Source organism: Oryx dammah, unplaced genomic scaffold (genome assembly GCF_014754425.2).
Source record: "Oryx dammah isolate SB20612 unplaced genomic scaffold, SCBI_Odam_1.1 HiC_scaffold_20, whole genome shotgun sequence".
Taxonomy (NCBI): Eukaryota; Metazoa; Chordata; class Mammalia; order Artiodactyla; family Bovidae; genus Oryx; species Oryx dammah.
This window is the reverse complement of record NW_024070204.1, coordinates 29,415,977-29,443,874: the sequence shown is the minus strand read 5'-3', so window position 1 is coordinate 29,443,874 and position 27,898 is coordinate 29,415,977. Positions and strand designations below refer to the sequence as shown.

At 40.9% G+C, this 27,898-nt stretch overlaps 1 protein-coding gene across 4 annotated transcripts in view; it reads left to right on the top strand.

The window, feature by feature from the left end:
• Nucleotides 1–27,898, top strand: part of DROSHA (drosha ribonuclease III) — a 120,100-nt gene that overhangs the window by 77,364 nt on the left and 14,838 nt on the right. For all 4 annotated transcript variants that reach the window (XM_040262277.1, XM_040262274.1, XM_040262275.1 and 1 more), the window contains 7 exons: nt 6,937–6,996; nt 8,270–8,369; nt 11,809–11,911; nt 14,334–14,404; nt 19,789–19,833; nt 21,337–21,494; nt 22,875–22,980. In XM_040262277.1, the coding sequence (XP_040118211.1) occupies nt 6,937–6,996; nt 8,270–8,369; nt 11,809–11,911; nt 14,334–14,404; nt 19,789–19,833; nt 21,337–21,494; nt 22,875–22,980 (643 nt within the window). The remainder of the gene's footprint in view (nt 1–6,936; nt 6,997–8,269; nt 8,370–11,808; nt 11,912–14,333; nt 14,405–19,788; nt 19,834–21,336; nt 21,495–22,874; nt 22,981–27,898) is intronic.

The following is a 27,898-nucleotide window of genomic DNA, read 5'->3' as shown; positions in this document are numbered from 1 at the left end:
CCTCTTCAGCCAGGTGAGTGCCCAATCGAGCTGGCACAGCTTCCTCCCCTACCTTTTTCTTCATGTATCCCTTTTCTTTTCAAATAGGCTTGCCTTGAGGTTGCTCTCTTTTAAGGTTATCATGAACCAAACCGTCTTTTCCTCTTCAATCAAGAGGTAAAAAGAAAGGCAGGCCGAAACTTTAAAATTCCAGTTTGAAGATGATCACACGTCTCACTACTGTGTTCCTTGCGAGTCTAAGATCAGAAAAGAACTGTCTAATTAGAAGAGCCTTAATCACACCCTCAGGGATAGCGTGGCCCTGGTTTCCCTATACCCTGCTATACTGTGAAGTCTTCAGATGGCCAGTTCTATATTTTAATAAGTAGCACCCTGGGTCCCCTGCAGCCCCCTTCAGCAGGGCTATACATGCCATCGACCCATTCTTTTTCAGCGATGAAAGCACAGGTTTAAGTGATCTTTGTCTCATCCACCCCACCCACAGCTGTTGGCATATAAATTATGTCTTTTTGATAGCACTGTTTAAACCTCATGGTTTATGTTTTCCAGCTGTGTTCTTTGTGAATTTACATTTTGAAAATGATACGACTGATAGAGGATAGACATGCTTTCTCTTGTCCTTTGACTTCTGTTCTGGCCTTTGTGCCTCTTGTGCTGAGAGTTTCCTGCCTTCTGTCCGATCTTTTTGCTGATGCAGAATTGACCCCAGCTTTCTATTCAGAAAGAGCCTCCTTGCCTCGGCAGCCAGTCTGGCGGCTGCTTGGCTGTGGCTGTGTAGTAGCCCCAGCTGTGCACGGCCCTGGAAGCTGTACTGAAGAAATGCAGACAGATTTAATTCAACAGACATTTTTCCAGTGCCTTTTGAGTTTGAGGCAGTTCACAGGTATTTTGGTTAGGATTTGGCGCTGTCACTGCCGGGCCCAGGTTCAGTTCTCAGTCAGGAAAGCCTTTCTTTGTCCTCTCTGCCTGCCACCTACCAACCTCCTCAGCATGACCATACCGTTAGTGATCATGGCTCAGATGGTAAAGAATCTGCCTGTAGTGCAGGAGACCTGGGTTCAATCCCTGGGCCAGGAAGATCTCCCAGAGAAGGAAATGGCAACCCACTCCAGTATTCTTGCCTAGAGAATTCCATGGACGGAAGAGTCTAGCGTGCTACAGTCCATGGGGTCTCAAAGAGTTGGACACGACTGTGCAACTGACGTTTTCACTTCTTTCAAAGGCAAGTAAGACATAGCCCCTGCTCACCAGGAGGTGTGACTACCTGGGGTGGGGTAAGCGTTCCATAAACATGCATAATATAAGGAAGACTCTGCTAAGCACTTTAGTGAAGGTCAAAAACACAACAGCCATGCCAGACTGCTGTGGGGCCAAAGAGAGCTCTGGTGGTGGTTCAGGGGTTATGGGTCAGTTATATACCATGCACTTGAATAATTGAGTTCACTTGAAACAACGTGCCCTCTTCCCTGTTTGTTTCTTAGTTTGCTGTTATAAAGTGGGATACGGTAGTCTGCTCCTTGGCAGTATTTGTACATGTTTGAAACAAACACTATGCAGTTTCAAGCATCAGTGGGTATATTTCCTCCCAAGCAAGCCTGCTCAGAATTTTAGACTTGAGAAAGGAACAAGATAGCCAGTAGGCTAGTAGGTTGTTTGGGCGTCCGTGTCCAGCAATGCAGGTGGAGGAACAGGGCAGGTTGGGGAGCTGGGTGGAGTTCTTCCCCAGCCCCACTGAAAGCCACTCCTCCCAACGCTGCCTGTCCTGCCATGCAGTTAGTGCCGCCTTCTGTCGGGTCTCCCTCCAGACAGCCTCTCCAGGCGTCATCTTGCTATTTCTAGAGCCTCCATTCTAGTTTGTAGCTGGAAACTGCTTGAAGGCTTTTTATGATATCGCGTCACCTGCTGAATACGTCTGAACCTCCTCGCCTGACAATCCCAGCACCTGGTGACCCAGGCCACCCTTCCAGGCACATTGCTGTCTTCCCCATGGCCTTTTGCACACCAGTAAGACTGAAATACTTCCTGTGCACTCGAGCACGCCCTCTCCCTTCCCTGAATGCCGGCAGCCATTGTCGCCGTGCTCACGTTCTGCCAGCATTTCTTTCATGTTGCAAGTTTCTGTTCTCCCAGGTATTATTAATATTTTGTGTCATAGTTTTTTTTTTTTTTAATACTGTGAGCATTTGGAAGGTCTTTGATCGTACTGTCTCTTTTCTTTTTTTCAAATTCTTTTTCTTTTCCAATTAGTGCCTTTCAAAAAGCCAGGGCTCAGTAAATAAGTCTTAAACGAAAGAAGGCCATTCATGATATTACTTTTATTCCAGGTTTTTTACTTGTTGACTAGAAACAGGGAAATGGGAGCGTTAGGAAAGGTCATGGTCAGAGCCTTCAGAAGTTTAACGGCTGGTGAGTCTCATAATCTGATTTGGGATCAGCTAGCATTTACAAAAGACACAAAGACTTAAAATTAATAGATAAAAATCTGCCTGCCTATCAAAACTACAAAATAATTAACTTTTATGGTTACAAGTTAACCTGTCATTTTTTGAAGTGTCACTGTTGAACCACATAAATCTCAGCTGTAGAGTTATATTTAACTAATGCAAATCACAGTGAAATGTTACCACAGCGAAGGTCTCTGAAGGATTAGGCATTTGGTCGCATTCAGGGGATCCATGTTATTAGCAGGACCTTTGGGAATGAGGGGCCAGAAGACTGTAATGGAGAAATAAGAAACTCAAGCAGCCTTCCTTTGTTGTGTTTTGTTTTGCTTGGTAGAGTCATTGCTGGACATAATGTGTAAGGATCTAGGGGATCAATGGAGAAACACGTATAGACTGTTTATTAAGGTCTGTTTAAGGAAACGGTAGTTGCAGAGTACCCTTTCAATCATGCTAAGTTGCTTCAGTCGTGTTCGACTCCTTGCAACCCTTTGGACTATAGCTGCCAGACTATTTCTGTCCATGGGATTCTCCAGGCAAGAATACTGGAGTGGGTTGCCATTTTCTTCTCCAGTTATACATTTAGTATTTATCATTAAAAACACTAACAGTGCATTGAATATATGTGAATAGATGCTTAATCTGGGATTCATGGGTCCAGTTGGATCTGAGATCCAGTAGGGCTTCTTCCCCCAAGTGTTCAGTTAGATGTAATAGTGAAAATCACTCAGTCGTGTCCGACTCTCTGCAACCCCATGTACAGTCCGTGGAATTCTCCAGGCCAGAATACTGGATTTTGCAGCCTTTCCCTTCTCTAGCAGATCTTCTCAACCCAGGAATCGAACTGGGGTCTCCTGCATTGCAGGTGGATTTTTTACCAACTGAGCTATCAGGGAAGCCCCAGATGAGGTATGCCTATAGTCTCTATTATAATTTTTTTTTATAATTACCATAGTGTGAAAATTGCTCAGTCATGTCCGACTCTCTGTTATGTCCGACTCTTTGTGACCATGGGATTCTGCAGGCCAGAATACTAGAGTGGGTAGCCTTTCCCTTCTCCAGGGGATCTTGCCTACCCAGGAACCCAGGACTCCTGCACTGCAGGCAGATTCTTTACCAGCTGAGCTACAAATAGATGTAATGGACAGAGGGAATTCCTGGGTTGGGTGGAAGTTTCAGTCTACCTGCAAGGCCCATTCTAGCTGTGCCCTGTCAGTTGCCCCTTGAGGCTTGGAATGCAAAGGTAAGAAAACGTCATTTGTTCCCTCCCTCTAGCAGTTACCCTTGGACTTGGCCCATCCCAAGATGGTTTTCTATGGAGTAGATGACACCTTACAGTAATTACTATTACAGGGAGACTGTTCTGTTTTATGAAGTGTTTTGATTTCCACAGACCAAATGTGCTATCTAACTGCTACAGTTAATCTAAATTTCATAATGCCTCTGTTGATTCAGTTCTCAAAAGCAAATGGAATGTTTACTGCTCTGTAAACATCTCATCTTGGAGCTTGCTAGTATTTAAACAGGGGTGATTAAAGGAAGTATAAACAACGGAAGAAGGAACAAAAGACTTGCCACTGTAGACAGCGAGGACCAGCAACTCACTCTGTCCATTTTTCCAGATAAACCACTGGGTTAGGAATTGTCTGATATAATAATAAACTAAAGTGGTATTTAACCCCCATTTTCATTTGTGGCCTACTGCCAGAGTTTAGTCACAGTGAGGATACAAAAAAACATATGCTGGCTAGGGGACAAATTATTTAATGGATGGCAGACTTACTATTGAATAAACTTGTTTAGCACTGTGACCTTGTATTTTAACACACTGAATAAGGGTCTACCTTCAAGGTTATTAAAATTCTCGATGTAGTTCCTGTCTCCCTAAAAGTTTATAAATGAAATTAAATAAAATTTGTACCAATATGACTTAATTCAAAATAGTATATGACTCAAAGCAGCTATTATTCTTTGACTGGTTGTCTTGTTATTCTTCAGTTAAGCACAAGACAGTCCAAAGTATGGTTTGTCTTTACTCTGGACTCCGGCCAGGGCTTCTTGCTTTCCACCTTAACTAGATTTTCCTGTATTGTACTTTGAACTGTTGGGGAGATGATAGTCTTTACCACAGAAAATGCATGTTTATTTTACTGGCTTGTGGGAAAGAATAGGGTAATGTTAATTTCTCTCTTTTTAAAAAATTTACTCTTTCTTAGTTCCTATCAACTCTCAGGCAGTAACTTATTTTAGGATCTTCTTTTGCATGGCTTCAGACAACACTCGAGTTCCCAGCCTACTTGGGTCACAGTCTGACTTGTCTCCACCACTTCACAGAGCTTGCCCTTCCGTGGCTTCAGCCATCTCCCTGGTATGAGTCAATGCTCTCTTCTCATCTAGCTGAGTCTGTTTCTTTATTGAAGCATGCTCTTCTCTTTGGCTACAGGATAACACTGGCCTCCTCTTCCTCCCACTACCTTGCCAGTTCCCCTATGCTGGCTTCCTTTCTGCTGGACCACAGCCATGATCCTTTCCTAGGCTCAGTCCTGGGACCCCTTGCCTAGCTCCATTCTCTGCCTCACTAGTGCCATCCAGCTTCAGCATCTGAAATCCTGTCGATGTATACACAACTGCTATAGTATGCTTGCCTGGAGAATTTCATGGACAGAGGACCTGGCAGGCTACAGTCCACGGGGTCGCAAAGAGTTGGAAATGACTGACTAACACACACACATAGATTTACTTCTAACTTTGTTCTTGTCTGTGAATAATAGGCACTCTGAGCTGGTGGCTCAAACGGTTAAGCGTCTGTCTACAATGCGGGAGACCCAGGTTCCATCCCTGGGTCGGGAAGATCCCCTGGAGAAGGAAATGGCAACCCACTCCAGTACTGTTGCCTTGAAAATCCCACGGACGGAGGATATAGGTTAATATATCTAGCATTTTGCTGGATCTCTCCATTTGGATATTTTATGCACATTTCAAAGTTAGCGTATCTACAAGGCAACTCTTTGCTTCTTCCCAAACCTGTTCTCGCTCTTGGTCTTCCCGTTGCAGTAAATGGCAGCATTTTTCACCCAGCCACGTGAGCCAGAGTCTGGCACTGCCCTTCATCCTTTTCTTATTGGTTAGCTTCCTAGTCCCAACTATCAGCACCTCTTTTCTGCTCCATCTTTCAAATGTCTCCCAAATCTGATGGCATCTCTGCCCCTCCTCTGTCACCTCTTCAGTCTGTGCCTCCATCATGTCACATCAGGACCACAGCAGTATCCGCCCCAGTGCTTGTCTTTACTGCTCTCAATCTCTGCTAAAGGCAGCCAGATTGGCCTTTAAAAGCCTCAGTTAGATCAGGTCACATCTCTGCTAAACAGAGACATGGTGACCTACTTGCAGTGAGAGACTCGCAGGTGGAAGGAGGCTTCCGTGAGCCACCTTCCTGCCCGTTTCAGCCTCGTTCTCCAACATGAGAAACTCAGCTTGTAAGATGCACTTTCCTCAAAATAATTGAGATAAATAAAATGCAGTCTCTGCACCGAGGGAGTGTACTCATTTTCATAAGACACTCAGGTGGGGGTTCATCTGGAGCTCACATTCTGCTAGACCTCGAGGGATGAGTCGGTTTGCAGGGAATCTTGCTGTACAGAGGAGACCTGAAAGCTCCAGGGCAGCACAGAGCTTGGCCTGCACAGAGGCACTGAGTATTCTAGGGGATGCCCTCTTCAGAGACGACCCATTCTGGAAAAGGATCCAGTGCGTTGGTGGGAGAGGATAGCAGTGGTAGAGAACCCACCTGCCAATGCAGGAGACCTAAGAGATGCTAGTTCATCCCTGGGTCGGGAAGATTCCCTGGAGGAGGACACAGCAATCCACTCCAGTATTCTTGCCTGGAGATGCCCATGGACAGAGGGGCCTGGCAGGCTACAGTCCATAGGGTTGCAAAGAGTTGGGCACAACTGAAGCAACTTTTCAGAGAGGACCAGCACACATGCAGTTTTCAGAGAGGACCAGGCAGTTTTGGAAAAGGCCCCAATGCATCGGTGGAAGAGACTGAAAAGGTAGGTTAGGCCCATTTTAAGAGACTTCAGACATGAGGTCAAATTCAGAGTTTGGACCTTGGGAAGATAGAGCATGGTGCCAGTGCTGATTTTCCACTATTCTTGCTCTAAGAATGCATTCTCCCTTCTCTCGTCCACCTGATAGCAGTGTAGAAAGATTCACAGTTGTTAGGCTGATGTCTCATTGCCTTAAGTCTGATTCCCAGGGGACGGAGGTACCAGGGTAGAAAGCCTGAACCCCATGGTAGGAGGCAGTGCTCCCTCCTCCCTTCCCTACTAGGCACCCCCCTGGCAGGATGGCCATCAGAGCCCTTGATTATGAGGAGTAAGTTAGGGTCCTTTGATTACTAAAGGAGCCAACCCTCAGCTTCCTTTCCTTTGAGAAGAGAGGGAGGAAATGTAAATGTGCGCTATTTTAAGAGAACTTTTTAATTCTTCTGTAGGATTAATCACAACGAACGGCTGGAGTTCCTGGGTGATGCTGTCGTTGAATTTCTGACCAGGTAAGTAGGCTTTTCTGCTGTTCCCCAATAATTGCATTTTACAGGCAACATGCTTAATACATTCCCTTCTTTGTAATTAGCCCAATAAAGCCTTGAAACACAGTGGTTTTGGTCTCTTCTGGAGAGCTTAAAAGCTCCATGTCTGTGGCTCTTGCCCTGATAACTTGCACTCACTGATGTTGTAATGAGCAGGATTACAAGATGAAAGGCTAGCGTCTCTGTCCTGTCAAGTTTATGTTCAAGTTGCTACAGCCGCGAGAGATCAGCTTGTCTTGGTCTAGATGCTTCAGAGCTTATATTCAATTTGTAAAGAAAGGGATGATATTTTAAAATGTCATTTCATTTTCTGGGATTTGTCTTTGATCCCTTTCTCACTCTTTCTGAACTCAAGGGAAGGAAAGCTTACGAGAATTTTAATAACTAGATTTTTGGGGGGTGTGTCTAGTGTATGTGTGTCTGTATGTTTGTGTGTTTTCTCCCCAGAAATGTTTTTGGATCCTTAATTTGGAGGTAGAGGTAGGAAAGTACATTTTGGTTTTTCAATACTTGTAAAATTTCTCTTAAAGGGAGATAGCACATGTTGCTCTTGGAACTGTCTCAAGCTATTTTTATTCTCTTTCAATCATTTCTTTTCCCACGAAGGATGAAGTGAGGCAAAAGAACATATTTCTCAGTGTGTTCTCACTGGACACAATAGGACCAAACTAGCTTAGCTGCCCTAATCAACAGTGGGTCTTCAGAACTAGTTTGAGAGTTAGGAGAGTGCAGTTACCCTTGTGGTCCGGCCTGGTTTCCCATCAGCCTTCTTCCTAATTCCTGTACTTCCCTGATCAACAGCCCTGGCTCTGTTTGCTGCTCCTGGTTCTGTTCCTGTCCCCATCTGTACTTGTGACGAATGTGCCACCTGGCTGCCCTGCTCAGAGCTCTCTTCAGGGGCCCTTATAACCCAACCCAAGCAAAACTCTCTTGTCTCCAGGCTCGCTTTTCAAGTGTTAGATAGGATTGCTCTCAGCAGGATGAATGATTGTTCAGGTCTTCATTGTCATCGTATTTCAGAGAGCTCTTTTTACAGAAGTCAGTGTGAACAGATGAGTGGATGGTGTTTGGGTTTTAGCCAACTGTTTATTTACTGTTTAACTCTTAAGAGACCTTTCAGCTTAGTTCAACCCAGCTGGTATGCACTGTGCAGATATGTGTCAGGGCTGTTGTTTTAGACTCAGAACCACATACAGAATATTGTGATACATACTTATCTATGTGCTTTTTTTGGTAGTGTCCATTTGTACTATTTGTTTCCCAGTCTGGAAGAGGGGGGATTAGCAACCTATAGGACCGCCATCGTTCAGAACCAGCACCTTGCCATGCTAGCAAAGGTACGTCAAGTGTCTGCACTTTATTTGCAGTGAAGTCTACATTCTCTTCTTCAGTCCGTGCATGACTTTGCATTTGAATCAGTAACTCTTTAGGGTGTATTAAGCATTTAATATTTTATTGACGAGGAAGGATTTTTTGTTTGTTTGGGTTTTAAGGACTCAGCCTTATCAGTCCTGTTACCTTAGTGAGTTTCACCAGCAGCTAATGAACTCTGCAGCGAGGTGTCTTGGTAACAGAAGAGGAAAAAATTGACAGACGTGCACGAACAGAGTTAAACATTTGGGGAAAAGGAACATGAGAACAGAGCAAAAGAAATGAAAGATTTCATATTTTCCCTCTGTGTAATATTTCTGAATTACATTTGTTTTTAATTTATTTTAACAGACAGAATTATAGCTTGGAATAGAATACTCCAGGCCATTTGTATCCATGGGGGATACTCTACAGATCTTTGAGAATCCCCCCAAATCACAAGTCCTATTAATTAAGATTTTGGTTTTAGGCTGTTTAGCCAGCCACATTGACTTTGCCGAGTGACTGACAGAAACTTTCCTTGATTTAGATTCGTGGTAGGCATGTTGCTTATGTTGTCTCATTTGATCTTCCTGTCTCTCTGCAGTGTCTTGTTATCATAAATCCTAACGGATAGGACCCTGGCGCTTGTTTGGGAATTCAGGATACCAGCAGGGGGACCATGGACAAATTGATATTCTCTTTGCCAAGCCATAGCTTTCTCATCTGTAGAATGGAGATCTGTTAGTATCTACCACATAGGGTGGTTGTGAGAATTTAAGGAGATTACCATTTGAGTTTTAATGATTCATTTATGAAGTGCTTGGTGCAATGCCTGTTCATAGTAATTACATAAACATATGAATAAATTAGTAGGAGTTAGTTGTTTTTATTGCTGCTGCCACTTATAAATTACATTTATCAATCAATTGCATTTTATAGGCCTGTGGGTTTATTCAGTTATAGGGGCAACGGTGGCTGTTAAATTACTGCACATTAGTGATCTGTTGTAAAAGCTTTTGTGAATTTTCCTTGATTTTTAAGTAATTTCTACTTTTTTTCTTCATTTTTGATATAAATGTTGGAATTTGGTAGAAAAGACTAGATAAAACTCATTCCAGTTTTACAACTGACTTCTTAATTTGATCTTGCCAAGGCATTAATTACATTTAATATGCGATTAATTTTATCCCATGGTTTTTGTGTTAGTAAGAGTGTACTGCTGTATTTTATATAACATCCTCATTGTAACTGTGGTGGTAGGCTTTGACCCAGCTTCAGTGGCATTTGAGAATATAAATAGTGATGCCTTCAGGAAAAACCAACTTGGTTTTTAGGCTCACAATGAATGAAATTCCACAAGTGCTTCAATGTTTAGTTGACTTAATTGTCAAGATGCTTCCTGATAGCTCATGTAAATGTCTGTTGGAAATACCTTTAATAAGTAGATTGTCGGCACACTGTCCCCCACCTCTCCCTGCCGTTGTTTTCTTTAGAGTTTCAGGTATAATGGAATTGCATGATTATTTTTCAAACAATTGTAGGGAGGATATTTTCAAAATGTGGGAAATGAAAATGAAAATACAGCACAGTGGGTGCTGTATAGAGCCATGAGTTACAGTGGGGGTGGCCATTGGCCATTTCTTCCCTTCTATGTCTGTGTAATCCTCCTCCACCCCACACCCTGACGTACCCATAGCACTCAACACCCATCTGCTCCGGCAGAAGGCAGTGGTAAACCTTGCCCTTCTCTCTAGACCAGTGGTTCTTAACCATTTGAGAGGAGAGACTTGATGGAGGAGGCATGCTGACTCTGAGAAGGTAATAAAAGCTCTAGGTCAGCACTCTAGACAGTGACCATTTTAACACATGCACAGTGGAACATCACTCTCCTTTCTAAAAGTTTCACTAATGCCTTCATGAAAAAATAAGGATATAGAGCTAGGATTATGAGAAGTTAGAAAATTCATAACATTCCAGAATAGTTGTTTATAATATAAAAATGGCTTGCAGTCTACTCTCAAAGCAGGGCTCCAGAGATAGCAAGCAATTGGATTTTCCCAGTGAAGTTGTGAAACAAGCAAAATTTACATATTCTAGCATAAACTCTTGCACTTGGGGATCAGTTTTTGAAAAAAGGTGCTTTCTGCTCTTGTATTTGTGGTAGTCAAAACTCTCATTTGAGTTTATAATATACTCATGAATTCCCAGCAATCCAAAATACTGATAGCATGTATGCCCTGTTTTTCTTTTATTGTCTCTTTTTCAATGTAAATGAATATGGGTATTTTTAACATACATACCAAGACACCCAATATCTGAGTCTCTTTTATCTGAGAGCTGATGGGATTCATGTTGTCCTAGGTTGTTCATTGACTTGTGACCTTTTCTGTATTATGTGGCATGTTATTGCTTAGTAGGTATTTATTGAATCAGATTATATGGTAATAGAAACTGATTTATTGTGTGCTTATGCAATGTTTATATCCTTTTCCTTTTATGGAACGAATTATGGTTTCCATTTGTTCAATCTCAAGAGTATTGTAAAAACCATTTATACTGTGTCTAGTTCTAAAAGGACTTGATTTGTCCTTTATGATACAATAGGAAAAGAAATAAGTAGGGACTGAACTCAAAGAGAAAATATGGGTAAGACAGTAAAATAAAGCCAGAGGTAAAGTTATTGTGCCCAGATATGTTCATCACTCCTACACAGTTTCCAGAATTGGACCATTAATCTGTCTCTACACTTGTCTGAGGCCAAATAGAAAAAGAAAATATAATCCATTACAAACAATATTCCCAGAGCCCTTAAGGTAGTTCCAACCCATTGCTCAGATTCTTACTGAGCCTTCAGAAGGATGAGTGTGGAAACCTCGCAAAGGGACACAAGTACAAAAATATATGGCTCCCCAAATCCAAACCCTTATTAAATATGAAAAAAAAGATTTAGAGAAATAAGGCATGTTTAAGTCTTCTGAGAGTCCCCATCTACTCCACCACATAAAAATCTCTTGATTTTTCATACAGTACAAAGACCATCAATACCATATAACTTTGGAATCCAAAAGGTTAACTTCGGGTTGAGTTTGTATCTCTAGACATATTGGGTAAACTCAAAGGCATGGCCTTGTAATAGAATCTTATTCCAAACTTAGGCTAGTGCTTTTTCTGAACTTGGAGTTGGACAGATCAGATTTGGTCCATTCTGAACCTACTTGAATCATCAGAGTTCATAGAAGCTTGCTTGGGGAAAAGGTGAGGTTGGTCAGCGCTGAACCGTATGCATGGACTCTTAAAGAATGGTAAATTAAGCTTTCACCTAAGGCCAGTTAATATGTAACTGTGCCCCCCTAGGAGATGCTGAGTTATAACAGTTATGATTTTGCCGATATTCTCTTACTTTTGTCATTCTGGATTTTGTAGAAACTTGAACTGGATCGGTTTATGCTTTATGCTCATGGACCTGACCTTTGTAGAGAATCAGACCTTCGGCATGCAATGGCTAATTGTTTTGAAGCATTAATAGGTAATTTCTCTTTTATAGTCTAGTTTTTTGCATGTCTGAAATGTCTGGAGAGCACATAAAATTCAGTGTGACGCCTTGGGACAAAATTACTTGTTCCCAAAGTATGTGAGGTCCCCAGTATGATACCCGCCTCCTTGTATTGTAGTTATTGTGGTTCTTCCAGAGCAGCAGTCATGCTTTCTTTTCTTGAATTTCTTGTATCATGTCATGTACATGCTTAGTATATACTGAACTGAATTGAAGTGAGTTAATATGAGGATGAATTCAGTTCAGTTCAGTTTAGTCGCTCAGTTGTGTCCGACTCTTTGCGACCCCATGACTTGCAGCACTCCAGGCCTCCCTGTCCATCACCATCTCCTAGAGTTCACTCAAACTCATGTCCATCGAGTCGGTGATGCCATCCAGCTATCTCATCCACTGTCGTCCCCTTTTCCTCCTGCCCCCTATCCCTCCCAGCATCAGAGTCTTTTCCAATGAGTCAACTTTTCACATGAGGTGGCCAAAGTACTAGAGTTTCAGCTTCAGCACCATTCCTTCCAAAGAACACCCAGGGCTGATCTCCTTTAGAATGGACTGGTTGGATCTCCTTGCAGTCCAAGGGACTCTCAAGAGTCTTCTCCAACACCACAGTTCAAAAGCATCAATTCTTTGGCGCTCAGCTTTCTTCACAGTCCAGCTCTCACATCCATACATGACCACTGGAAAAACCATAGCCTTGACTAGACGGAGGATGGATTACTTGCCAGATTTGATTCAGGATCACATACATAAATAAGTTGCTGGTTAGGCCCTAATACTTTTTTAAAAAATAAAATTTGAAGCTATTTTACAGGATTTTCTGCTTTAAACATCTTGAAGACACTGCATATTTTAAAATCCCAGGGCTTGAGTCTCTACAACTATTGTTTATTCACTTAAAGCATGGCTAATGCAGACACTCAGGCTCTTTACTTCTTCAGTTTTCTTTTTAACTATAACCAGAATATAATTAGCTGCTTGTACAGGAAAGTTATGAAGAGTTAATTAGCTGGTGATTGCAAGGATGCTTTACAATGAAATGTTAGATTGACAATTCCTTGATTTTTTTTAGGTGGATGATTTAGTACATTTTATTTTTCAAAGGCCTCTATACTTCCTTACCAGTTTTGCCCTCTTCCTTTGAAAATGAATATAAAAGCTTCCCATTATAGTTTTATGCTGATGATGATAGCAAGAGAATGTTTAATAATTATCCACAGTCTTTTCACAGCTATGTCTGTTTTGTACAAATATGTCTATTTTCAGAGGGTTTGTCATGTGGAATGACTGTGCTGTAATTTTTTTCCCATCGTATTTTTGACAGTTAATGTTACAGTCAGCTCCATAGCCAGGCGCACATGGTTCAGTTCCCTCTCACATCATTTATCAGTTCTGTGTCTTTGCCAGGTTATTGAATCTCTTTGAACCCTAGTTTCCCCATCTATGACATGGAGATAGTATCACTTAGCTCACAGAGTTGCACCAACCTTAATATCTGATCCTAACTGCAGCAAATCCAGGGCAAAGTTCCATTTCTTTTACCCCTTCCCCAGATCACCTACTGTGGACCCCAAACCTATAAATCTTTTCCAATATCCTCTTACTGAGGTGGCCTTAAAGGTGAAGGTAAGAATGTGAAAATTCTTTGCATAGGGCCTAGGGCATAAGTGGTCCCTCAAACCCCTGCTTTTACTAATATCATCATCATCATCACGGTTATAATTATCATTAATACTACCTCTATTGATAAATAATAAATGTATTTAGTCATCAAAAGCCCAGGTGACTAAGTTTCTATTTTACATGGAAAATACCTTTCTGAAGACAGATATAAAAAATATGATTTTAAGAGCCACCCTACTCCAGAGTTATTTGATTCCTAGTTAAAAGGCTATTATAGTACTGGTTATGATTAGTGGTAAATATGTGTACAGTGCTTAATTATTTCAAAAAATTTTTAAGAATTATTTTTAATTAAAGGTAAAGATTATCCTACTATTTTATTGGCAGAAGCCTTAATTTATCTGTGCTCATATATTGTCTGTGGCCTGAAATATAAACTATAAATATAGAAAATGAAACATTTTCATAAAGTCAAGTATTTGTGTATAGTTCCCTCAGTAATGGTTCATACCCATATCCTTTATGATAGATCATAGTTGGCATGTTTTTCTTACAAAATTAGGTTTATATTTTGGTAAATTGAATTTTGTATTTCAGTCTAACTTATAACACAAAGCATAGTTAAAAGAGGGAAAATGCTACCTTTAAAACAATTGCTTCTGATCTGGTTGGTTTTTTCCATGAGTTGGTTTTGGCTTGCCTTTTTGCTTTTTATAGAGATATGTAATTTTCTCTGAATATTAATGCAGCCTTCCTTTCGGCATTCTCTTCCTTTATCTAGGAGCTGTTTACTTGGAGGGAAGCCTGGAGGAAGCCAAGCAGTTATTTGGACGCTTACTCTTTAATGATCCGGTATTTATTTCGACTCATTTGATTTTCCTCAGTTATATATCATTATAGAGGATTTTATATCAATTAGTCTTTGTATTTTAAAGAGCATGTAAGAGAAACAAAAACCCCAAATCTACCCTAGATAGTAAGATTTCAAGCACTTCAAAAATAGCTTATTCAACTCTGTCACAGATGGTTAAGATCTGTGGACATTTACCCTAGGACTTTATCCTCTACCCAAAACCCCATCTTTCCTCATGGTCACTTGTAAGTTAAATATGAATACAAATATGGTAGGACCTTGCTTTATTTTAAAGTATCTTAAAATTAATTATGATTTTATATTTTACAGTCATTGGGTACCTACCCCATGCAGGCTTAGTTGAAGCTATAGTCTTTTGACTTTTCTGTTTATGATTTGTTTTTATGTAAATTATGTAGACTAGATAAATGTATATTTATTTTAGAAAGTCAGTTCATAGGGAGTTTCTGATAGAGCTATGAATAAGAGTATGAAAGTACTTTTTTTAAAAGCAAATTATAGTTTAAGAAAAAATGATAGATTCTAAAACAGTTTCTGTTGTTACTAAAGTATTAAGCTATTAATATTGCCAGGGCTACCTTTTTAATCCTGCATGTAATAGAGCATACTAGATTCTTTTTGTACCAAAACAAGTCAATTAAACATTTAAAGGGAGAGGCAACTCTGTATTCCAAATTGAAATGTCATTTTAATTGAATGAAATGGCCCTCACGGAGCAATAAAGAACATGGCAAGCCCGTGTTTTAAGCCTTTGTGAAACCTTCAACTTAAGTGGCTGTCAGATGTTATTACTGTATTCCTTAGGATAGTTAAAAAAAAAAAAAGACTAGTTTTGAAAAATGGGACTGGATGATGTTCATATCTGAGGATTTGATTTTCTTTTACCTGTTTTTATAGAGATAGGTGATGATTTTATATGTGTGAATTTCCTCCTGATGGGAAGATTATCCACAGGTGTTCCATGTCCCCCATTTTTGTCTTACAACCTATAAACAAGTCTGCATGTTGATTTATACCTGTAACAGATACATTTTAAGTCTTTTTCTCAAATCTTAAAATAACTTTGCTCTGGTCTTTTGTGGGCGATTTCAGCAACCTCAGCTTATTTCCTCTTCCAATCTTGCCTCTGTGAGCCCCTCCTGCCTTCAGCCTGTCCCATCTCCAGCTCCTCCTGCCCCTCTCCCCCATCCACTCTGTTCCTTCCTGAAGTAAAGGCAGCTTTCATCTGGTCTTAACAACCTCAGTTTCGTTTAGATTCTTTTCTCTCTTTGAATCGCTCCTCTCCCCCTTGTCTACATAGCAGGCTTATCTTACATTCTAGTACCAGGTTCACTGCTGGCATGTGCAGTGTTTAGTAAATATTTGTTAAAGGAATGAACTGAATAAATGACCAAATGAAAAAGCAGAGTCTGAACATTATTTTACCAGTGGGGCAGCTGACATTCAGCTTAGTTTTAGTGTGTCTTTTCTTTTGTGAAATTGAACAGGGCTCAGACGCAGCAAAGCAAAGCAGGTCAGAGGGCAGCTCTGGTGGGAAAGCGGTTCCCCTCCGAGAGAGGGTCATCTATGCCGATTCTGTAAGACCTTGAGGAAGCACTGTGTCCTGTTGATTTGGAAGCTGGCTTTCTCTGTGTTGTCTTTCTTTATCAGCCTGGACTGCTTCTTACTCTTTCAGCCCCAGGTGGATTCTGCCAGTTCTGTGTTTTCAGGTCTGTGTGACCCAGCTTACTTGGTACATTCAGAGCTGATGTTTCCATTCAGCTATCCAGTGACCCTCTTAGAAAGCCAGTGATTCCTGTATAAACTTTGCTAGTCTTCCACTGCCCCTCGCACACCCACTTTGGTCTTTGCACGTGGGTCCCGGTTTCTCTGACCCTGGTCTTTCTTCAGAGCTCCTGAAACTGGAAAAAGTGTCTTTTCAGATTGGCTTCGGGCAGCTTCATGTGGGTGTTCTGCAGACACCGCATCACAACAGGTTTAGTGTTTGAATTCGTCACCTAAGCCCCAAATACACTCCTCCTTCTCTTAGTTTATGATGTAAACCGGAAACCTCAGGGTCTTCTTTTGTCCTTAAGCTTTTTCTCCCCGTCTTCATTCAGTCACAGACCCCTGGCAGTTTGGCCCCTAGCCTCGGCCATCCTGTTGCTTTAACATTTGTCCTCCTTGTCTCTCACCTGATAGAATTAAGCTGTTGTCGTTCCCCACTGCTCTAGTCCATCATTCTTGCAGTGTTGTCTTCTTTTTCATGCACAGATTCGATTATGGTCTTTGCAGCTTAAAATCTTTGGATTCTTTATTGCCTGCCAAAGCCTGTATTACACAACAGAGCATTTCATAGTTCCCATAATCTGACTCCCACCTACTTTTTCAGTCTCCTTTCTTTCCACTCCCTCTTTGTGCCATTCTAGAAATCACTTAAAAAATTTTTTTAAATTAAAAAGTTTTTTTCAGTTCAGTTCAGTCGCTGAGACGTGTCTGACTCTTTGCGACCCCATGAATCGCAGCACGCCAGGCCTCCCTGTCCATCGCTAACTCCCAGAGTATTTTTTAGACTTAGGAAAAATTGAGAGGAAGGTTCTGAAATTTCCCATACATTCCCTCGCCCGACACATGCCCAGCCTCTTCCACTATCAATAGTCCCAACCAGAGTGATACATTTGGTACAATAGATGAATCTACATTGACACATCATCATCACCCCAAGTCCATAGTTTACGTGAGGGTTTACTCTTGGTTTTGTACATGCTGCAGGCTCACACACATATATATGTATAATGACAGATAGCCATTATTACGGTGTCATGTTTTTTGCTCCCCTAAAATTCTTGGTGTTCTGCTTATTAAGAACTACGCTTTTGTGTGTGTGCACTTTGAGTATGTACCATGCCCTGCTTTTGATCATTTCCCTCTGCTGTACGGAATTCCTCGTGTTCTTCAAAATTTAGCTGAAGAGTCCCCTCCTCTTGGAAACTTGACCTGACACCCCAGGCAGAGTCTTCTCAGCACTTGGAACATATACATCACCATTATAGAACTTGTCATAGTTTATTAAATTGAACTCATTTACCCTTATTCTTCCCCAGTAGGCTCCTTTGAGGACAGAGCTAGTATCTTATTCAATGTCTTACTTAGCTGATACCTAACAGATGTTCAATAAAAACATGCTGCATGAACTAATGTCCCAACAGTCGATGAACATTTTCCAGAAGAGCAAACTAAAGGTAGAGGCTTTCTCCGAGGTCCCTGGGCTAACAGAAAGCAGAGCTGGGAACCCAGCAAGGTCTGTTCCATTTCTCTGACACCAGGGTGCGGCAGAGTGTATCTCAGGGCAGGGTGCAATCAGGGAAATGGATGCCATTGAAACCGGCTAGTTGTGAGGTTTTAAAGCTATGACAACAAGATGGGTGGCAGCAGACATCAAAGGAGAAATCAGTGTTTTTGAGTGAAAAAGACATAGGAGAAAGGAGAAAGATGAATCTCGAAGTCCTTGAGAATCTTCTGCTTTGGAGACTGGAGTTGATCCGAAGAGATACTTGTTTATCATCATTGTTGATGTCCTTGCTGTTAATGTTGGCATTTCCTGCGAGCCCCACTGGATTCAGTGCTTTGAGTACATTGCTCATCGAGGCATCAGAGAACACTCTGAAGTAGGTACTGTGATTATCTTTGTCGACCACTTGAGGAAAGGTCGGCTTAAGGGATGTGAAGAAACTGGCCAACAGGGAATCGGAGTTGAATCAGGCAGCCTGTCTCCTCAGCCTATAGCTTTTCCTAACACCATCATCGTTGCTGCTGCTAAGTCACTTCAGTCGTGTCCGACTCTGTGCGACCCCATAGATGGCAGCCCACCAGGCTCCCCCATCCCTGGGATTCTCCAGGCAAGAACACTGGAGTGGGTTGCCATTTCCTTCTCTAGTGCATGAAAGTGAAAAGTGAAAGCGAAGTCACTCAGTTGTATCCGACTCATAGCGACCCCGTGGACTGCAGCCTACCAGGCTCCTTCATCCATAGGATTTTCCAGGCAAGAGTACTGGAGTGGGGTGCCATTGCCTTCTCTGAACACCATTATCCCTAGTTGAAGGTAAAAAGTGATGATTTGGTCATTTGAATATGAGGTAAAAGATGCCAATTAAGGCGCTTAGAGTTACGGATGTGTAGCTTGGATGAGAACTGCAGCAGAGGTGAGCAGATGATTTAAACAGGCAGCAGCTAAAGCAGTGGGGGCGGCGGGCACTCCAGAGGAACAGGTAGTGGGTAGGTCAGGCTCTTGGTGGAAGTTGAGTGCATGTCCGTTTCAGGTATAGCAGGGGGAGAAAAAGCAGTGAGAGAACTTGAGAAAGTCACAGGAAGGGAGTGACATTCAGTGTAATTTATGCTACAGAGAATTCCAGGGAAAGGTTATTGAATTGGTTAAGAGAAGTTCTTTAAAAGCTTTAAAAGAACAGTTTGATATTTAAACTTAAAAAAAAAATCACAAAAATAATATACCAAAAACAAAACCTAGACATATTTTAATATGCAAGATGTACAAAATTATCAGATATTTTTATTTCCCTTTGTCATCATCTGTATCACATCATAATACATTTTACTATACTTTTCCTCTCCAAAAATTAAAAAAATTTTTTTTCTTTAAAAAATTTTGTCATTTATCTCAAAAACCGGTTGTTGAGGCCCAAAAGGAGTTTCAGTTAGAGGCTCCCTAGAGTCTAAAACTGAAGGAAAAACACTTTAATCCTGAGGAAGGTCTATTATAAATGCCTCTGGATTTAACTCAGAGGATAAAATAGCATATTAGGATTTTCTACAAAATTAATGCTTTTATTTATTCTCTTATTTCAAGTATACATTTGTAGTGACCCACAGTAAAAGTGTGGTCTCACAAATCTAAGAGTTTAGGAACTAGATATGGGTGTTTTCCACTCCCATATTAAAGTTACTCAATGATAATGAATTAGTGCCCAAGTAAAGGACCATTTGAGATGAGTTTTAATTCCAAAAGGCACAGCCGATGAACATTTCTAGGGAATGGTAAACTAAAAAATATAATTAAAACAGCAGCTTAAATCACTGTATTAGGTTAAGCGAATGTGTAACTTAGTTTTAAAAGGTGTCGTTGACTCCTGGGGGCGGGGGTGGCTCTTTTCCTCCCCAGCTTCTAATAGGCTAATTAGAGTCACTACAGGCAGGTGGAATGGTGAAAACACTTTTAAAAAATTCATTTGCCAGCACTATCGAATTTGCAATAAGTGGAGTCAGCATCTGAAACAGTTCAGTATTTCACATAATGGCATTTTATTTAGTACTCTAGAGTGTGTTAAATGACTCCCTCGAGCATTAAAGGCATCACTCCATTTTCCAGGACCTGCGCGAAGTCTGGCTCAATTATCCTCTCCACCCACTCCAGGTAAGTGTGACCTTCCTGTCTGCAGTGAGCTTTGTAACTCCAGGTACTCACGATGCTTCACTTTGCCTTTTGTCCCCTTCTGCTTTTATCCTTTGATTCCCTTCAGTGGCATTATGACTTTAAGCTGGGGTATCAGACTGGAGAACTTTGGAACAGATAACTAAAACGAGGCCATGCATTGTGTTTTTGTGGTCTGGGGTGAGGTGGGCGAAGCACTGGGAGTTGCCATCGCTCGAAAGGCAGGAAGAGCTACTTGTGTAGCTGTGGTTTGGTCCCCTCTCTTCCCCAGAATAGTGATACTCAAGACGGTGTTGTCTCCAGTGTGTCTACATGCCTGCTGTTATAGGGAAAATAATATGGAAGCAGGTCTGGGCTTATTACAAAGTAGAACAAATACTAAATTAACATTGCTAAATTGTAACCTAATTTGTTTCTTTGAAATTCAGAGATTTGACTTCAATTGCATAAAACATTGTAAATTAAAATTTTAGTAGAGTATAATGACTTTATTCAAGATTTTGGAATTTAAAAGATCTATATATGGTGACACTCTTTCCCCCAATTGTTTTAAAAATTCTCACTCTTCTTTGCTTTTATTACCATTTTACCTTGGAGACATATATAAATATATACATGTAAATGTATACTCATACATATACATTTTTGTATATATATATTATGTATATATAATCATCACTAGTGGCTGAACTCTCTTATGAGAGGCTTCACAGTAACAAGTGACATTAATTCAGAGTATTTTAGAAGTATTTTATGAATATGAACTAGCCCAAAGTTCCTGAAAATATTCATTTCAGATGTTTTATACTTGCTCTCTGCTAGTGGTTAAAGGCTCATTGTTAACGTGGAGCACTTGCCTAGTGTTATTAATATAATAATTTCCAATGTAAGCTGAATCCAGTTTAATGATGATCATTAGCCAAAATAGGTTCGCCCCTTGAAGATACACAGTGGTCAAGTTATTCAACGCAGTGATTCTCAAAAGCTGATCCCCATACCTGCAGCATCTGTGTTACCTGGGAACTTACCAGAAAGGCAGATTCCTGGTCCTTATTCCAGTCATACTGAGTAAGAAACTCTGGGTGCAGGGCGTTGCCATCTGCTTTTAACAAGTACTGCAAGAGTTTGATGAGTACTAAAGTTTGAGAACTGCTAGGTTACCAGATAGATAGATAGATTCCCTAAGCTGATAGGTTCTTCAGCTTGCCTCTTCCTTGGAGAGCTAGTATAATACTTAGGATTTTGAACTATCTGTGTATAGTATTTGGCCTTGAAATCTGATAGAAGGTTGGAAAATATTATTTGAGCCTTCTTTAAATGTTAGGTTTGTTTGCCATTCTAAGGGAGGAGAAAGAAGCTTTCATGTTTTATTGGCATTTCAGAAATTTCTGCCTGTGGGAACAAGAAGTTTACAAAACACTTAGAATTGATAATTACAGTTGTAACCAAACACTGCCTGTGATATTTGTTTGTTCCTTCTTGTAGCTTCAAGAGCCAAATACTGATCGACAACTTATTGAGACTTCTCCAGTTCTACAGAAACTTACTGAATTTGAAGATGCAATTGGAGTAATTTTTACACATGTTCGACTTTTGGCAAGAGCATTCACATTGAGAACTGTGGGATTTAACCATCTGACCCTGTGAGTTAGAAATACTCTTGTAGTTCTAACATGACCATTTGGACACACAGTCCCAAACCTTTGCTGTGTGCCCTTTCAAGGAATTGGGATTTCAAACATATTTCCAAGGAAGTCACATTGTCAGATGAATGAGCAGTCAGACACTGGTGTAGACCAGGGCGTATGCTCTAATCCGGTATTTTTGGTTTCATTGTCATGAATCTTATTTCTTTATAAATTATAAGTGTGAAGGAAGTAAAAATTTTTCCAATGAAGAGACAGGCCAGGTGGTCACAGTCATGATGATTCAACTCTGTCATAAAAGCAACATAAGTAACACAAAAGTAACATAAGAGTAGCCATAGGAAAAGTATAAATGAATGAACATGCTGTGTCCCAATTAAACCTGATTTACTGAAGCAGGCCATAGGGTGAATTTGGCCCTCCAGTCCCTGCTGTAAGTGAGTGATTTGAATATGACCTAGTGAAATAACTGATAATATAACCAAAACGGTTTTTTTTTTTTACATGTTTTTTAATTCAGTTTTTGGGTTTCTTCTTTGACAGTCCACTCCAGTATTCTTGCCTAGAGAATCCTGTAGACAGAGGAACCTGGTGGGCTACAGTCCATAGGGTCAGAGAGAGTAGGACACGACTGAGCAACTAACTCACACTCATCAGGTTTTCTTCCCCCAAATTAGATATTCACAGTTGTCTTTACACTGAAAAAAACAAAGAATCTTGTCATAGATTTTTTTAGTCCTTATCCTGGAATTCAGATTTGAAAACTGGAGTCTGTTTTTCAATGGAAAGGTAAAGATTTAGCATAGAAAATTCTTGCATCTTTTTGCTGTATTTTGTGTGTGTAAAGATTGTGCACGTTTGTTGTCTGTACTATACAGTTGACCGTTAAATCACGTAGGTCTGAACCACATGGGTCCACTTACACGTGGATATTTTTCAGTAAGTACATGCTACAATGCTGCGTGAAGTCATTTGGTTGAATCTGCAGGTGCAAACCATGGTACAGGGGACTGACTGTAAAGTTAAACTGGAGTTTTGACTGCCTGGGGGGGCGCTGCCCCTAACCCCCAGGTGGTTCAAGGATTCAACTGTATTTTATTTTTCTATTGATTCTCCCCAGCTTCTGTCCAGGCACTATATACCAGTCTTTCTTTCAGCAGTTGTTTAATCCTTAGATAGTACTCACTTTACTCTCCTTTGAAACTGAACCTATATTGACTCAGATCTCAGTTGAGGGGCTTTGGGGAGTTGTATTTAGTTTTGTGCTTTAAGCAAGATGAACACATTGCTTTTTAAAACCATACCTTAATTTTTTTATTTTTTTGAATCTACAAATGCTTATTGATCTCTTTACATTGATGTTTTTTTTTCCCCTAGAGGCCACAATCAGAGGATGGAATTCCTTGGTGACTCCATAATGCAGCTGGTAGCCACGGAGTACTTATTCATTCATTTTCCAGATCATCATGAAGGACACTTAACTGTAAGTTTGTGTAAAACCATTTCCTCCAACAAGTTTGCTGTGTAGTAGAAACTGAAGATTCGAAGAACTAGATATATACTTATGTAATTGATGACTTAGTTCTTGGTGACTTTAGCATATCATATGGTTTTGTTTTATTAAGTAAATTGTATGCAAAAACAATATATGATGAGAGCTCTTTTTATACTCCTTTATTTAGTGATTGCCTACTTGATGCAAGACACTGAGTTAGGCTTCATGGGGGGAGCAAATATTACTTGATGCCTAGTCTGTCCATAAGAAGTGTAAAAACTACTAGAAGAAATTAAAAATGCAAGTTAACAATTACAAATTCTCTCTCTTTCTATATATATACACATATGTATATGTGTGTGTGTGTATATATATATGTATAGTTTAAGGTGTGTGTGTATACACATACGTGTACACTATAAAAAGTATAAATAAGTAGCTATAAATACAAGGGAGAACTACGTTAAATATTATACAAGGAAAGTGTGCTGTTTAGGTAAAGTAAGATTTCTTTTAGCTGTGGAGTTTCTAGAAGGCTTCATGGTTATTATGATGTTTGAGCCTTTAAGGATGAGTAGGATCTGGCAATTGGGAATTAATGGGAAGAAATTTCTATGCAAAGACATTACACGCATCAGGACTGCTGAAACAAGGGCACAGCATGAAAGATCAGAAGCCTAGTTTGGCTGGACCGTGTGGAGTTGAAAGGGACATTGAGAGAAAACGTTTGATTTATGAACAAAGTGAAATGGTTCCCATTCCTCTCACTTTTGTTTCATTTTATAAAACTTTATTGAGTTTTTTTATTTGCTGCGTACGGTTTTTACTCTGTGAAACCAATCAATAATAAAACTGGAATGGAGAACAAAACCTATCTGGAAGTCAGTGATGATGATCTCCTGGCACAAGGAATAACCTTTGAGAAGTCCCTCTAGGACTGGGCATTGAGAAAGCAAATACCTTACTGGGCAAAGAAAATAATAGACACTATAAGACATCTTGTGAGTATAGACATTCTTCATTATGCTTGAGGTAAATAATAAGTCTTTCATACTTGCATCTCTACAAGCTCTGTGCATGTTTTGCTTTGAATAGAATTTGATATTATCTTTGCAACTCTGAACTGTGGAAATAGTTTATGGGAGAGATACAGATATTGAATTTAGGGAGAATATGATTATTTGACTATGTTTAGATGTAATTTTTCAGCAGAATTTCTAAACCCAACAAAATATGGCCCTTTCATTCATTCATTGAATGAATATTTATTATGTTTCTACTAAGCCCCATGTATCACTTTGTGGGAAATCAGAAGTACTCTTACTTTTTAAATTAGTTTAAAATTAGCAGTTTAATGACCATTTACAATTAACTGCTTTTGGATTGACAAGAAATTCCTTTTGAATTAATATTAAATTCTTAAGCGCATATGAGCATTTACCAGAAATAAACTAGTATCTAGTGTCTTTCTCTGCATCCAGGAATCAATAAAGGCTCGGTTCTGTATCTGCCATTAGGGAATAGACTTCATAGCTGTCAGAGTATCTGGTTGGTCTGAGAAATGGCCAGATTAAAGCAAATGGCTTGAAGCAGTCATTCATTTTATGGGCATATAGAGGCCACTGCTGAAAATATGTGACTTCAATATACACATTTACCCCTGTATTCCCACAAATTCTCCAGAATTTTGTGGAGGAGGAAGGTATGGATCGACAGATGTATTGCTTCCCTTCTTGGCACTGCATACATGTCCCAACCCCTCCCCCAACACTGAACAGATATTGAAACCAGGACTCAGAAAGGCATGAGCCCTGCCCAGGTCTGGATAAAGGTGAAAGCACAGCTATGCTGGAGACTCCAGTTTTGTGTTCTTTCCAAAGTGACTTCAGTGCTATAACTAATTTGATCCGAAATATGTTTATCATCAGCCTTGCTCTCTTGATTAGAGAATTTTGGGATACTTTATTAGAAAGATGTTAACAAATGACAAAATTCTGATATGGAGGGTTTTTTGAACTGTATTCACAGAAGGCTTTGGTAGAAATCAGCAGGACCAACAGATCTGCTGGCAAAACAAAGATGATCTAAAATCAGTGAAATACATATTTTAAAAGATACTGTGTCTCATAAATGTCTCACTGACATAGGTGCTTCCTCCCTCCTTCTTGAACCACTGTCTCCCATGGGCTTCTGTGATGCTTCACATTCCTGGTTTCCCTCTCGCTCTTGAGCTACTCTTTCTCATTCTCCTTTGCAGGCTCATCCTATTCTGTAGAGCTGGTGAATATTCCAGGATGCACAAAGCTCGCTCCTAGGCATTTCCTCTTCTTACTCGAGTCTCTTATAGGCATTCTTTATAACATTCGTTTCCTGCTGTAGGCAGACTTCTGAATGGATTTCTTCAATCCCATCTCATTTCTGAGCTTCAGGGTCAGCTGCATGCTCATCATCTCCGTGTATCCAAGGCTGAACTTGAAATTTGGGTCCTCTTCCAGTTATTTCTTGAGTAATTGAAGGGCACCCTCACCCATCCAGTGTGGCAAGTCAGAAGCCTAGGAGTCATCTTCTCTTCCTTGCTTCCCTCCAGCATAGACCATTCGCAAGTTTTGCCCACATTGCTGCTGGAGTAGCCACCTCGTCTTCATTACCCAGATCTTCTACTATCACTGGACCATGGCAGTAGTTTCTGCACAGATGCCGCAGTGTTACAGGGATATGACTGACAGAGAGATCCAGTGAGTGGGGGTGGCATTTACTGTACATTGCAGAGGACAGGAATCTTAGGGTTGTGCTTATCCAAAGCAGTAGGCAAGGCAGCTGGTTCAGATTTCTCCCTGAGATGTGTGTTACTGTTGAAAAAGCTGGCCTTGCCATTCCTGTGGGCATTTTTGTACTCTCCCATGGGGGACGTTGTCTCAGGTTTCAGGCCTGCTGGACTGCATTACGGGTTATGGCTTCCTACACTGACTTTCCTGAATCTCTCCACACAGGCCAGGTTGCCTGCTGCGGCCTGTGGCATCTTCACAATACGTCTGCCGTGTCCACAGTGGCCATTCATCTTTAGTCCATTGTGGTTGTTCCTCTTCGCTTCCCTGACCTCTCAGTATTGGAGTGCCCCCGGTCTCGGGCCTCGTCTCTTTTCTGTTGACTTCCTCTCCATGAGTCTGAGTATGTCTGTACATTACTTCCTGTTTCATGTCTTGAGCCCTTGTCCCCCTAACTCCAAACTCATATGTCTACATATCTGTAGATGTACTTGGTTATAGATCCACAGCAATCTCTAGATAGATTTCTATCAGGCAGCTCAAACCTATCATGGCCAAAACAAAACTGATTTCTACCCCCAAACCTTGGTGTTTTCCATATCAGTAAGGACCATTCTGTTCTAGTTGCTCAGGTTAGAAACCTTGGAGTTGTCTTAACTCTTCTCTGTCTCATGCTAACACCTCCTACCCATTAGCATAGCTTGTTGATTTTACCTTAAAAGTTTGTCTCAAACATGACTACTTTTCACCAGCTTCACTGTTAAACCACCTTGGTCTGGACCATGATTATCTTTACCTTAAATTACAACCATAGCGTCCCAACTGGTCCATCTTTCCCCAACCCTCTGTCTGTGTTCAGCACATCATCTCAAGGGATCGTTTTTAAAGAGACATCAGATTAAAATCTCCTCTGGGCAAAACTTTTTGAAAATACCTCATCTCAAGGGTAAAAGATAGTGTTGTTACCTACAAGACCCTGTATGACCGGCCTTCCTGCTACCGTCTCTAACTTTTTCTCCTAGACACTTCACTCTAGCCTCTGTGAGATTCCTGCAGGACACTAAGCCAGCCTTTGCACATGCTATGCCAGATCCTTTCCCTCTGTTCACATGTCATCACCAGTGAGGCCTTCTTTCACTCACTCTGCTTGAATACTGACCTCTTTTCCTCATCCCTGGCTCCCCTCCTCCTGTCTAGAATCTCACCTCCCATTTTCTCCTTCCTTCTCCTCCTTAGTACAGACTATATGTTTTAGTTGTTCACCGTCTGTGCTCTCTCATGAGTGTAAACTCCAGGAGGGTAGGTATTTTGTCTCTTGCCTTCATCCCTGATTCCCTAGGTGTTTGAACAGTCCTGGCGTGTCTGTGCTCAGCAAATAGGCTGAGTGAATGATCACCACAGTCCACTCTAACACTCTTCATTTGCTCTTTGGAGAGTGACTAAAGAACAAGCTGCTCCGCCTGCCTGACCTCATGTCACATTTTTGTCTTCTCACTCTGCACCTTTTCACCTGGCCTGCTTCGTATTCCTCTAGGCCACCTCCTGCCATGGGGTTTGTTCTACCTGGAGACCATTCTACTTCGAGCCCTTCCTCTTAGCTGCCTGCTAGCTCCTCCTCTGCCTGAGATGTCAGTTCCGGCGTGACTGCTGCATGCAAGGGGAACCCTCTAGTCAACTCTCCATGTTCTTCTCCTTCTTGACACTTATTTTTTGAGTTTGCCTGTCCCACAAGCCTGAAAGTTATGTGAGAGCATATTTTTATTTATCACTGTATGCCTGGCAGTGTCTGGCATATGTGAGCTCTTGATACATATTTGATAAGTAGAAGAATGAGAGATTTGTGGATGGATAACTCATATAGAGAGGGAAGTGGAAGTGGCATTGGAGAGAAATAGCGTGTTTTATGTGTAAGGAAAGAAGCCGAAAACTTAATTTATGAATGTCTAAGGGTTAAAAGTAATTTAAAATTTGTGAAGGATTGCTTATTGCAGTTGCATTTGGCTGGGTGGGAGGCAGGGAAAGGATGGCTAAAAATCATTATTGTGATTAAAGAGCACACAACTGCAAGGAGGCGTTAGTTAGCCCGGAGCTATTGCCTTACACACTTGTTTCATAGAGACTAAGGACAGTTGAGCAAATGA